The 11,016-nt window shown below is 38.4% G+C and overlaps 2 protein-coding genes across 2 annotated transcripts in view; one reads left to right on the forward strand and one right to left on the reverse strand.

The window, feature by feature from the left end:
* The window catches only part of LOC109845629 (probable alpha-glucosidase Os06g0675700), a 3,636-nt gene extending 1,964 nt beyond the window's left edge, over window positions 1–1,672 (forward strand). The window contains exon 4 of the mRNA XM_020414900.1: window positions 3–1,672. Coding sequence (XP_020270489.1) covers window positions 3–1,519 — 1,517 coding nt within the window. The 3' untranslated portion in view covers window positions 1,520–1,672. The remainder of the gene's footprint in view (window positions 1–2) is intronic.
* On the reverse strand, window positions 1,924–11,010 carry LOC109845462 (SART-1 family protein DOT2). The gene is made up of 12 exons (XM_020414710.1): window positions 10,514–11,010; window positions 8,872–9,013; window positions 8,735–8,786; window positions 8,203–8,316; window positions 8,026–8,119; window positions 7,862–7,928; window positions 7,728–7,787; window positions 6,748–7,357; window positions 5,683–6,044; window positions 4,285–4,505; window positions 3,133–3,217; window positions 1,924–2,492 (listed from the first exon to the last, which is right to left on the reverse strand). The coding sequence occupies exons 1-12, from the start codon at window positions 10,972–10,974 to the stop codon at window positions 2,457–2,459; spliced, it is 2,304 nt and encodes a 767-aa protein (XP_020270299.1). The 5' UTR covers window positions 10,975–11,010; the 3' UTR covers window positions 1,924–2,456.

Consider the following 11,016-nt stretch of genomic DNA (forward strand, 5'->3'; position numbering starts at 1 on the left):
TACAGGTATTAGTATCAACAACTCATACGGTACCTACTTGAGAGGCATTGGCGATGGCATCTTTCTGCGAAGAAATGGCAGCAACTATCTCGGCAAGGTGTGGCCTGGGGATGTCTACTTCCCAGACTTTTTCCACCCAAATGCCTCAGATTACTGGAAAGAAGAAATCAATATCTTTCAAAAAATTCTTCCCGTAGATGGGTTATGGATCGATATGAACGAAATTTCCAACTTCATAACCTCACAGCCGCTCAACCAACTAGATGACCCTCCTTATAAGATTAAACGGGCAGTTCTCGAGAAAACTGTACCCCCTTCCGCTGTTCACTACGGAAACATAACTGAATACGATGCTCATAACTTGTTTGGCCTCCTGGAATCAAAAGCTGCTCACGATGCGTTGACCAATATTACAGGTAAGAGACCATTTGTACTTAGCCGATCAACATTTGTGGGTTCAGGAAAGTATGCAGCACACTGGACTGGGGACAATGCTGCTAACTGGGAAAACCTCGGGTACTCGATACCGTCGATCCTAAACTCTGGATTGTTTGGTATTCCGATGGTTGGAGCCGACATTTGTGGTTTCAGTGGCGACACCAACGAGGAACTATGCAGGAGGTGGATTCAGCTAGGTGCATTCTATCCTTTCTCGAGGGATCACTCAGAAATTAACTCTATTAGACAGGAGCTCTACATTTGGGAGTCAGTAGCCCGATCTGCAAGAAAAGCACTCGGGCTTCGATACCGCCTTCTCCCCTACTACTACACGCTCATGTATGAAGCCCGCGTCAAGGGCACGCCTATTGCTAGGCCGCTCTTCTTCTCGTTCCCTGATGATTCCGAAGCTCTTGAAATCAGTACCCAGTTTCTGATCGGGAACGGAGTGATGATATCTCCAGTGCTACAACAGGGAGCGGTGTCAGTAAGCGCCTACTTCCCCGTAGGGAAGTGGTTCAACCTCTTCAACTACTCAGACCTGGTGATAGCTAACACCGGAGAGTACGTGAGGCTTGATGCAGGGAGCGAGAGCATAAATGTTCACGTACGAGGGGGGAACATACTGGCGATGCAACAAGAAGCAATGACGACGAAAGCTTCGAGGCTGACGGGCTTTGAGCTTCTAGTGGCATTCGATGAAGACGGCAGAGCTGACGGGGAGGTGTTTTTGGATGATGGGGAGGTGGTGGAGATGGGTGGAGAGGAGGACTTGAGCCAGTGGAGCCTGGTGAGGTTCACTGGCTCGGTGGAAGCGGGGAAGGGGGTTGTGAAGGCGCAAGTTGTGAACGGCACTTACGCTGCAGACCACAAGTTTGAGGTCGACAAGTTGACATTTCTAGGTTTAGAGACGACGAAGCCTGCCACGTTGAAGGCGAATGCTTTGTACGTGAACGGATTCGAAGTAAGCAAAAGCAAAGGAGTTAGCGTGAAGAGCGAGGGAGCAGGGAGGTTCGGTGTTAAGGGGTTATCTCAACCCATCGGAGAGAGCTTCGAGCTGGAGTTCGAATTTACGAGCTGAGCAATCGATTCAAGAAAGGGAGGGCGGACCCTTCACTTAGAACCCATGCCAACAATTTCACGAGGAATCGACCCAACGATCTACCAACAAGGATTTGTAGATGTTGTTTTATTCCTCTAAATTAAGAAGGTTAATAAAGGAAAATCCTAACCATACTGCATGTACTATACTACTTTCATACTGCCGCTGACAAATGTGTGGGCACCTCCATGAGAAATGTCAAAAAAATAAATAGACTGGAGCGTCATCATAAAACTCGCTCTATTGTTTGTTGTAGTACAAGAGTACCGTAGAGCTTTTGGCACAATTATGGATAAAACCGCGCTGAATCCAAACTCTCGATCCAACTAGGAGATAAACAAGCTAGAATAACAATAAAGCAACCAACCGCAAGAAATAGCAGCTACAGGAACAGACATGTCTAATTCGCCAGCATACTTCATTACAGCCATAGAGGACCACAAATCAAGAAACCTCAACAATCAATACAAATTTCAAAACATCAAGAAGGCCAACGTAAATCTAATGTGTTGCGAAAAGAAGCTCACCTATTACTAGGGGTTATACCAATAGAATAACCGCAGATTTTAAAGGCACGATTTCAGTAGGAAAGTATACACTAAAAACTGCAGGTTAATAGACAAGATATACACGTTGTGGATGAGAACTTGTGCGATCTCAATATCACAATTACAAGGTTAGCAGTGCTGACTCTAATTCGCCAGAAGTCTGAATGCAATACAAAGACATGAGCATATGCTTCCGTTTTAGCTCCTCCGGAAAATCATCTTCAATAAAACTTGATGAGTCGTCCTTTTGAGGTGTGAGCAAAAAGAGATGCTGCTAATCTTGTTTCCCACTGAGGATGTCTCGTTGTAACCAAATTGAAGTGCTTTCCCTTCACCTGATTGAACATATATTCAGGTTGCATGGAGAATTAAGACTTGCGATTGATGCCCAAGAAATGCTCAACCTGGTCAACAGAACAAAAAACATGAGCTGATGCAAAATTTTATAACACTATGATAGTTCAATGCTATCCACAATATGTTACACATTTATTCATATAGATTTGATAAAAATGGTTAGAGGATGCAAAATTATGAACAGGAAGACGTGTTCAGTGCTATCTAAGTGACAATAAATATTCATACAAAACAGGTATCCCATAAAACTTTAATGTGGAGACTCCGTAAATTCAAGTTCACAAGGACCCCCCCGGCCCAGGATCCTAAAGCAAAGTCCAACAAGGTAAATGGAAGGTAAGAATAGACTTTTCTTTAGTCAGAAGTTCAGGATTCAAATATGGATCTACATGAGGCCGAGTATTGGACGTTGTTGACAAGAGGTTTTCTGAAAATCTAGCAGGATGTGAGCTACAATGCTGAGCATGTACCTAGCGGATTAGGCTCAAGCTACTATACGGACAACTATGAGAATGGGATCGGGATCAGGCTCACATGAGACAGTATTGGATGATTATAACAGTGTGGATAACCATAATATGAAAAAGAGGTCTTCCGGGATGAAAAATACTAATAATGATAACTACAGATTTTAATTTAAAAAGAAAGATCAAATCTAGGTTTGTAATGCAATTTCAAGTTACCAACCTTCTTCTCACCAAGCATAGGTGTCAAACTCCCGGGATGATCTTTCTCCAATGTAGCATAACCACTTCTCGGATCGCTAGTTTGCCTAACAATCCAGAAGAAAAAAGCATTAGTGACAACTGTTACTACTAATGCAAATTAGAATGCATGAAAGAAAATTTCAAGGCACAACACACTGATCAAACTATTTTCAACAGATTACAGAAACAGCATTTTCATGAAAATTTCTTCTATGGGCGAACATAATATCAATAGCAGTGGCCAAAAGTTTCTCATTCCCTTCTGGCCAGGAAAAACAGGATCCCTGATTTTAAGGAAAACTTAAAAATTACTGCTCCTTTCGACTTGAACATGTGGAATGGTAAGCTTTAAGTATCAGCTGCTACTTTTGATGAACTGTGTTCCCAATTACTTATACTACGCTATGAAGCACGGACACGCATAACATGAAGCCGTGTCGTGTCGTGTCCGTGTCGGACACACGTGTCAAACACATGTATCCTATGTATTTTTTAGGATTTGCCTCGTGTCGGCGTGTCGGATGGCCGTGTCGGATCCGTGTCCGTGCTACATAGATACTACGTACTTCTCAGTTACTATGAAACAATTTGGTTGCAGATCAGTCTGTAAGACCAGTTTCAACTGTAGGGGAATTCTCCCAAAGCATTTTAATTTACAGTTCTACTTTCCAAGCAAGTTGCCACATTGAGTATATGAAATTTAACCCTGGAAGTTATAACAAATGGTTTAGAACCATTAACAGTTGCGTCGTTTATGGCAAAGAAACAAAGTGTCCAACATGGTAATGTATCAACCAAGGACGTGGTAATGTATCAACAAAGGACGTGGCATGTTTATGTTCATGTACATATTTGACTATGTGCTTGTATCTATGTGGAAAAAGCAACAATAGCAACTAACGATTGACAAACTAAAGCCCCTTTCACTACACCAAATCAGCCATAGGTTGAGGGTCCTTTCCATGGGAGAAAACCTGGACTATTTTACGGAGCTGTACTTTTCAATTTAAATCCACTTGAAACGTGTGTACTTTTTTCACAGTTTCAAACTTTTGAAAAAGATAGACTTGGTTCAGTATTCATATAAAGTTAAGAAAGAAAAAGGGCAATAAGTAAACAAGATGAAACATACCCTGGCTTAACATGCCCACTGAGTACGATATAGGGAGACTTCAGCTGCGCTTGAGCTTCCCTCATTCGTTCCATCGCCAGCAATGGAGTGTCAGAAGCTTTCATCTGCTTCGTCTTCAAATCTTCTTGATATTGCTTCATACGCTTTTCTTGTTTCATTTTGCCTGGACCCTTACCATGAAATTTATGGGAGATCATCCGGAATGCTTCCTTTGGGGTCATCTGGACAAAAGCAAGTAATAAAATAAGCTTTTCATTGGTTTGGATTGGGAAACTTTACGACAAAAAGTGATCACTATATTGGCTAAATAAATACTATTTCAGATAAGATTTTATGTATAATAGTAGTACTGATCCCTTCTCAAGTTTTTATTTTCTCCTCATGTTGCCAGGAAGCAAGTCCACAACATGATTTGCAATTTCTTACTATCTCTAAGTTAATGGGTATCATATGTCATATGAGAGAATTCCCTCATATACAATGATGCGGCCAAATCCAAACCAAGTGGGTTTCTCTCTCCTCTATTCACATGGTGGAGATTGAGCCACATCACTGTATTGTCACATGAGGGAATCCTCTCATATGGCAAGAATATGCATTGTTCTCTTACTATTTTTTGCCTTGCTTTGACAACACGGTCAGCACTTAACTTCGCGACAACAATGAAAGAGAAGTATATGAAATATTAAGACCGCGGTCCACATAAAAAATTGACAAGCCTAGGTGAATGTGAGTCGTACAACTGCTGCTAACTTTATCAAACTGAGACTATCATGTTCTCCTGTTCCTACAGTTAAAATATTATGACAAAGTTGAAACGGAAAAAAAAAGGGTGAGGTAACATATTGCTTTAATTTCTAAAAGCTAATAATTCAAATGATCTAGAAAAACTTCATTATAGGTTCTCATCTTACATATCAATAAGTACACAAGAAACAGTCTCATGATGAAATAACCAGTTATCTTGAAAAACAATGACGAGGCATGCAGAAGGAGGCATGATGAAATAACCAGTTATCTTGAAAAACTTCGTTATAGGTTCTCATCTTACATATCAATAAGTACACAAGAAACAGTCTCATGATGAAATAACCAGTTATCTTGAAAAACAATGATGAGGCATGCAGACGGAGGCAAGCTCCTAAAAATGATGCAAACTAAACATATAGGTAACCAATATACATGGATTCATAAGGAGAGGGGTGATTTGCAACTAGTATCAACTTATAGTCTTTGTTGAAAAAAAATCATCTGGATAGTCAGAGTACATCAATGATGTTTGTAACTATCTCCTATTTCAAGGGAGGTAATATAACAAAGTGGATATCTTTTATATTTTGTGAGCACCATAAACATGGAATCAAAAAATTAGAAACTAAAGATGAAAAAGTAACTTACAATTCGACCAAATTCATCAGTCCTCTCGATACGAATTTCTTTTGGACCATCGTTATCATTAATGCCGACAAGTTTGCTTTTCTTCTTGTCCATGTTTCTACCTCCCCAATCTATACTCTCCTTGAGCGTCCCGCGATCTTTGAGCAACTTAAGCGCACCTGATAAACCTTTCCCAACAGCAACCTCATGGATGATTTCATCTGGAGCAACATCCTCTTTGTCCTCAGTAGCAGGCTGTTCATTGTCATTTGTTTCTTGGATCTCCGTCCAACCTCCAACATCAATTTCCATTTTATGTTCAACAGGTTTTGCAATGTCATCGCCATCATTAAAAACATCTTCCAATTCAGGCTTTTGAGTATCTAAAAGGCACAGAGAAACAGAAAGAAGAAAAAGGTTACCAGAGAAAGGAGAGATAAGTTAAAGAGTAACAATGAAAGAAACCAACTACCAAATTTCTCAGTTAAAATATAGAAGTATGTCCTTCAACCTGCATAACATGTTAATAACTTTCATTTCATGCAGCTATAAAGCAACTATATGGAATCAGAAAAAAAAATATTAATAAAAGAAAAATACACAGCAAGTGTCTGAGGAAGACACACGGGGCAATTCAGGTGTGGGGAAATGTTGATAGACTAAAATGTTGATGGGCCTGAGGCTTCATCTTAACTCCTTATCTACCGTGGTGACAAGATCATCGAGAATAATTACAAACAGACAGTAATTTAGATATTGAAGTGTGATGAATAACAGTCATAAACACTAATTGCACTTAACCAATTTGCAGTCTTTACTAAGGCTAGTTGTAACATAACAGCCACAAGTTTTTCTTGGACTCTAATTTCTAAGAAATGACTATGAGCTACTTTTTGACTCCTTAATTATAAGGAGATATATAATAGTCTGTTAGTTTCGTTCAATGAAAAAAAATTAAAAATGAAAAGCGAAAATGAATTTAAAAAAAACTAAGCTCCTATATTACATTGATTTCAGTTGACTCATGAAGATAGCCACAGGAATCATTAAAACAAGGAGAATAGCTGACGACCATAGTCACCATACCTTCATTTAGCTGTAAACCCAGAACAAACTCCTCCATTTCAGTGATAACAACTTTATTTTCTTGTGGCTCTCCTACTGTAAAGCTTTGAGTGTCTTCTTGCCCCTTTGCTGAAGCTAAAAGTGCAACTGCCTGAGGACCAGAAGGTGCATCTTCCTCTTTCCTCTTTAGTGTGAGTTTTCTAGCTTGCGCAAGGGACTTCTCAAGATCGTCATAGTCTTCCCCAAAAACCATATCATCATCATCCACATCCTTACCAGTTAGAGTTTGCTCCTGACGCAAAACTTTGGATGCCTCCTCTGCTTTAGCTAAGGCTGACTGGTAAGCATTACTTCTCATTTCAGACTCAATTCTGGCCGCTTCTTCCTTGGTGGATAGTCTCTTAGAATCCTTCCTGGAACCAAGATCGCCAACACCAAGTCCAGCGGATTTAGCTTCTGCTTCAAGTGCATCCAAATCAAGTTTGTCCTTCTTCCTCAAAGATTTCTTTTTCTTAGGCTTCTTAAATTGAAGTATTTCGTCTGGAGTATAATAATCGGATGTACTCTTTGCTGCTGAATTAAGATCTTCAAATGCTCTGCTTATAGAGCCACCTTCTATCCTTTTGCGTAGCTGTGACAAAAGTAGATCATATAAAAAATCAAGTAGCTTTATGGATTACACATTAAGAAATATAAGAAATGACTTGACGAGTACTTCAATTGTGAAATTTTCTAAGCGCGCACACACGCACGCACACACATGCACACTTTTATCTTCTCATAATTGAAAATTATTGCTTCAAGCCATTTAACTCGGACACTACCTTAGTGTCAAGTATTAGTTAAGTAATGAAAGGAGAAAAATACCCAAAAAAAAGGTAGTATCATTTTTCTAGCCAATCTAAAAGCAATCATATTTAGCAATCAAGATAAATTTGTTATGTGAACAATAGCATCATTTTTGTCAGCACACACACAGAAGAAAAGGAAAGAAAACATACTTCTTCGAGTTTTTTCTCTGCTTCGCCAGTAAAGCGCCCACCTTCATCCAAAGTTACTCCCTGACAACAAAAATGTGTATCAGGAAACATCCAAAGATAATTTATTCATCAAACGATCAGTTTGTAATATTAACCTCATCCTCAACCGGATCGTCGTATTGTGGAAGTATTGTCTTCCTAGAACCCATGTCATCATTGAACCTACAATAAAGTAATAAAAACAAATAAGGAAAAGGATCAAAACAATTTCAAGCACAGAAATCTCTCATAAGAAACCAACTACAACAACAGATCTTACGCTTCCTCATATAAATTCCTTTTCTTAGCAGCCTTGTAGGCATCATCTCTTCGCCTTTGCTCTCCAATTTCCACATTTTCAAGCATATCAATCTCTACAAAATACAATTTGTTAGTCAGTTACAAAAAGTAATCAATTCGACTGCATTAACTACAAAATCAGATACATAATATGCACCTTCATTAATATCACCATCAGCAAGGATGCTCTGATCTTTTAGAGTGAGGACAACCGCTCCACCCTCAAGTACCTTATCGAGACCATGAAGAATTTTAACCCCTGCTAAATCCTCTGCACATGGTAGAAGAGAAAGATATGAGGCCAATAACTTCTGTATAACTATATCCAAGAAAAGCTTATGTGTAAAAACATAGGTTAGTAACAATATACAAAAAAAAAATCTAGAACAAAATGTAAAATTTGTGTCTCATACCCCGAGCAAGGACTTCCTAGAGGTCGCTCATCCTAGTACCACTTCCACCCAAGCAAGCGAACTACGGAGTATAAGGCGATTATTTTCTCAAAAGTGCTATCTACTTTAAATTCTTACACCAACAATTCTTCTAGTTCACATCCCACGTGGACTATTCATTTGGGGTGTGTTATTGAAATAGAAAAAAAATTACTGGACTGTATACACTACAGAACAAAGAAGATAGTAAAGGGGAAAAAAGTGAAGAAGCAAAAGTTCATTAAGGAGAGAACTTACTTTTGCTGTGCCCAATTGCTGCCTCATCATCACTTTCTTCTCCAAAATTATCCTGAAAATATTTAATGGCAAGCCACTTAATACATAGTACATACGCTCTAAAGAATAAACCAAACAATAGGATGCAGATCAATCACCTGCTCATCCAAAATTTTTGAAACACGTGCAGCTTTCTCCCTGACCTCATTCCTCTTTTCCTCGAGCCTCCGGCTTTTACTAAGCCATGATGAAATCTCTGAAGTATCCTCAGCTTTTCTCTTCAGTCGTTCTTGTTTCATTCTGTATAAGTGTGTGATATCATAGACTATAATAAGTACACAGAATATCTTCACAAGAAGAGCATTTTAAGTGTTATTCGTCAAGGTTAGCACATAAAACTCTTACAGAAGTAGCATAAAACAGAATAGCAGATCTCTAAATCACAAAAATCATGGCAACATGAATTGAAAAAATTATCAAAGTAAAATTATGTTAATCATTGATTTCAGCAAAAATTTGAAGTAGATATATGTATTTTATATTAAAAATTCCTTAAAGGATAAAAAGAAATGATCAATCAATAAATTGACTATATCACAATCGACAATTGGCAAACATCAACTCTCACATGAAGAGAGTTGCGACAAAATAAATGCAGCCTTCTGTCCAAGAAAAAAATGATTATACAGAGAGAGTTGCCACATCATATGGTCAGACTCATTCAAACTTCAAAGAATAAAAGGAAATTATTAAATGAACAGTTGTTTATCAACAAAATTTAAGTAATTGATTAAGTATATTTTTAATTTTTTTTTGTGTTTTGATATAGAGGAGGACATACGCACTAGATACTTTCCTCTAGCTCACTCAATTCCAAATTTCTAACTCAATATCTTCTTTGTCACCAGACATCAAAATCATCTAGAATCAAAATTTAAGACATCTATCTCATTGTCATACTTTGAGTCCTGTTGTTAGGTTCCTTTCTCTTCAAGGCTGGATCGAAAATTAGTGAAATGATAAAGTTTTAGTATCCTAGATGACGGAGAAGAGATCTGCAGGTTGGTAGATAGTTAACTAAGGTGAAGATGAAACTATAATTTGATAACCTTGTTTTGTCTCTCAACATAGCAACTTTTGAGACTGCGATAACAAGCAAAAGAGAAATAACAACAAGAAGGCCTCATATCCAAATATAACAATGTAAGTGATTAACATAGAAATATGAGATTTGTTGGCAACCTATACCCTAAAAATATTACAGTAGATATGAGAAAGGCTAGTTGTTGCTTCAATTTAATGTACAATCCATACAAGTGTATTTTCTATTTAAGGAAAAATGAAGGCTTTAGAAGTAAGCAGCACATTTCTATTTGACATTGCAAAATCACAATTGAAAGCAATATGCATTTGATGATAATAAATATTGAAGAAATTGAGGATCAAACTTCCAGACTTGGATAGAATTGCTTACAGATGCATATTCGCAAGCAACCCTTACGCAAGCAACCCTGCCAACCCATATGAATGTTGCTTTTTATTGTTTAAGCTACAGGGTAAGGACGTGCAGATTTTCAAGCAGACAGGCACCAAAAAAGTTTCTTTGGCATATATACAATTAAAACTAAGAATGAGATATGCGATTGAATATTAGTATTAAGTTGATGATTATGTCATCATAAATAAGAATGCACCAATCATTACTGTACTAAGTAGTAACCATCCATATGAATTTAACATGGTGAATTAGGCAAAGTAAATTTTTTGAACAAATAAAAAGAGAAAATGAGGAGTTCCTACTTTTTCAAGCGTTCTTCAAGCTCCGCATTTGATTGTGACCCCACAGGCTTCTTGTCATGATCATCCATTGCAGATTCAGCTTCTTCTGCCTTCCCATCAACGTTAGTGTCCCCATTACCAACTTCTCTTCTTTCATCCAATTCAACTCCTTTGCTTCCACCTGCGTCCTGATCTTTATTCCTTGTTCTGGGTTTATCATAATCGGTTTTCCGGTTTCTCGATGAATCCTCCCTGACTTTCTCTCTCTCTTCCCTTTCGCGATCTTTTAATTTGTCCTTTTCCCTTTCCCTATCCTTCACCTTGTCTCGATCCTTTTCCCTCCCTCTGTCCTTCCCCCTCTCACGATCTTTATCTTTCACCTTTTCTCTCTCCCCCTGCTTCTCATAATCCTTCTCCCGTCCTCTACTTCTATCGTACCTGTCGTGATCCTTATCTCTGTCCCTTGCATGTTCATTGGCCATTTCACGATCTTTATCTCTTTCCTTATGATCCTCCCTATCCTT

The sequence above is a fragment of the Asparagus officinalis genome, chromosome 6 (genome assembly GCF_001876935.1).
Source record: "Asparagus officinalis chromosome 6, Aspof.V1, whole genome shotgun sequence".
Taxonomy (NCBI): domain Eukaryota; kingdom Viridiplantae; phylum Streptophyta; class Magnoliopsida; order Asparagales; family Asparagaceae; genus Asparagus; species Asparagus officinalis.

Coding starts and splice junctions, on each gene's coding strand:
- LOC109845462 (XM_020414710.1), bottom strand. CDS start 10,974: ATGGCCAATGAACATGCAAGGGACAGAGATAAGGATCACGACAGGTAC. Junction 4,506..5,682: donor CTGATGAATTTGGTCGAATT/GTAAGTTACTTT, acceptor GCTTTTGTCCAG/ATGACCCCAAAGGAAGCATT. Junction 2,493..3,132: donor CTATGCTTGGTGAGAAGAAG/GTTGGTAACTTG, acceptor TCTGTTGACCAG/GTTGAGCATTTCTTGGGCAT.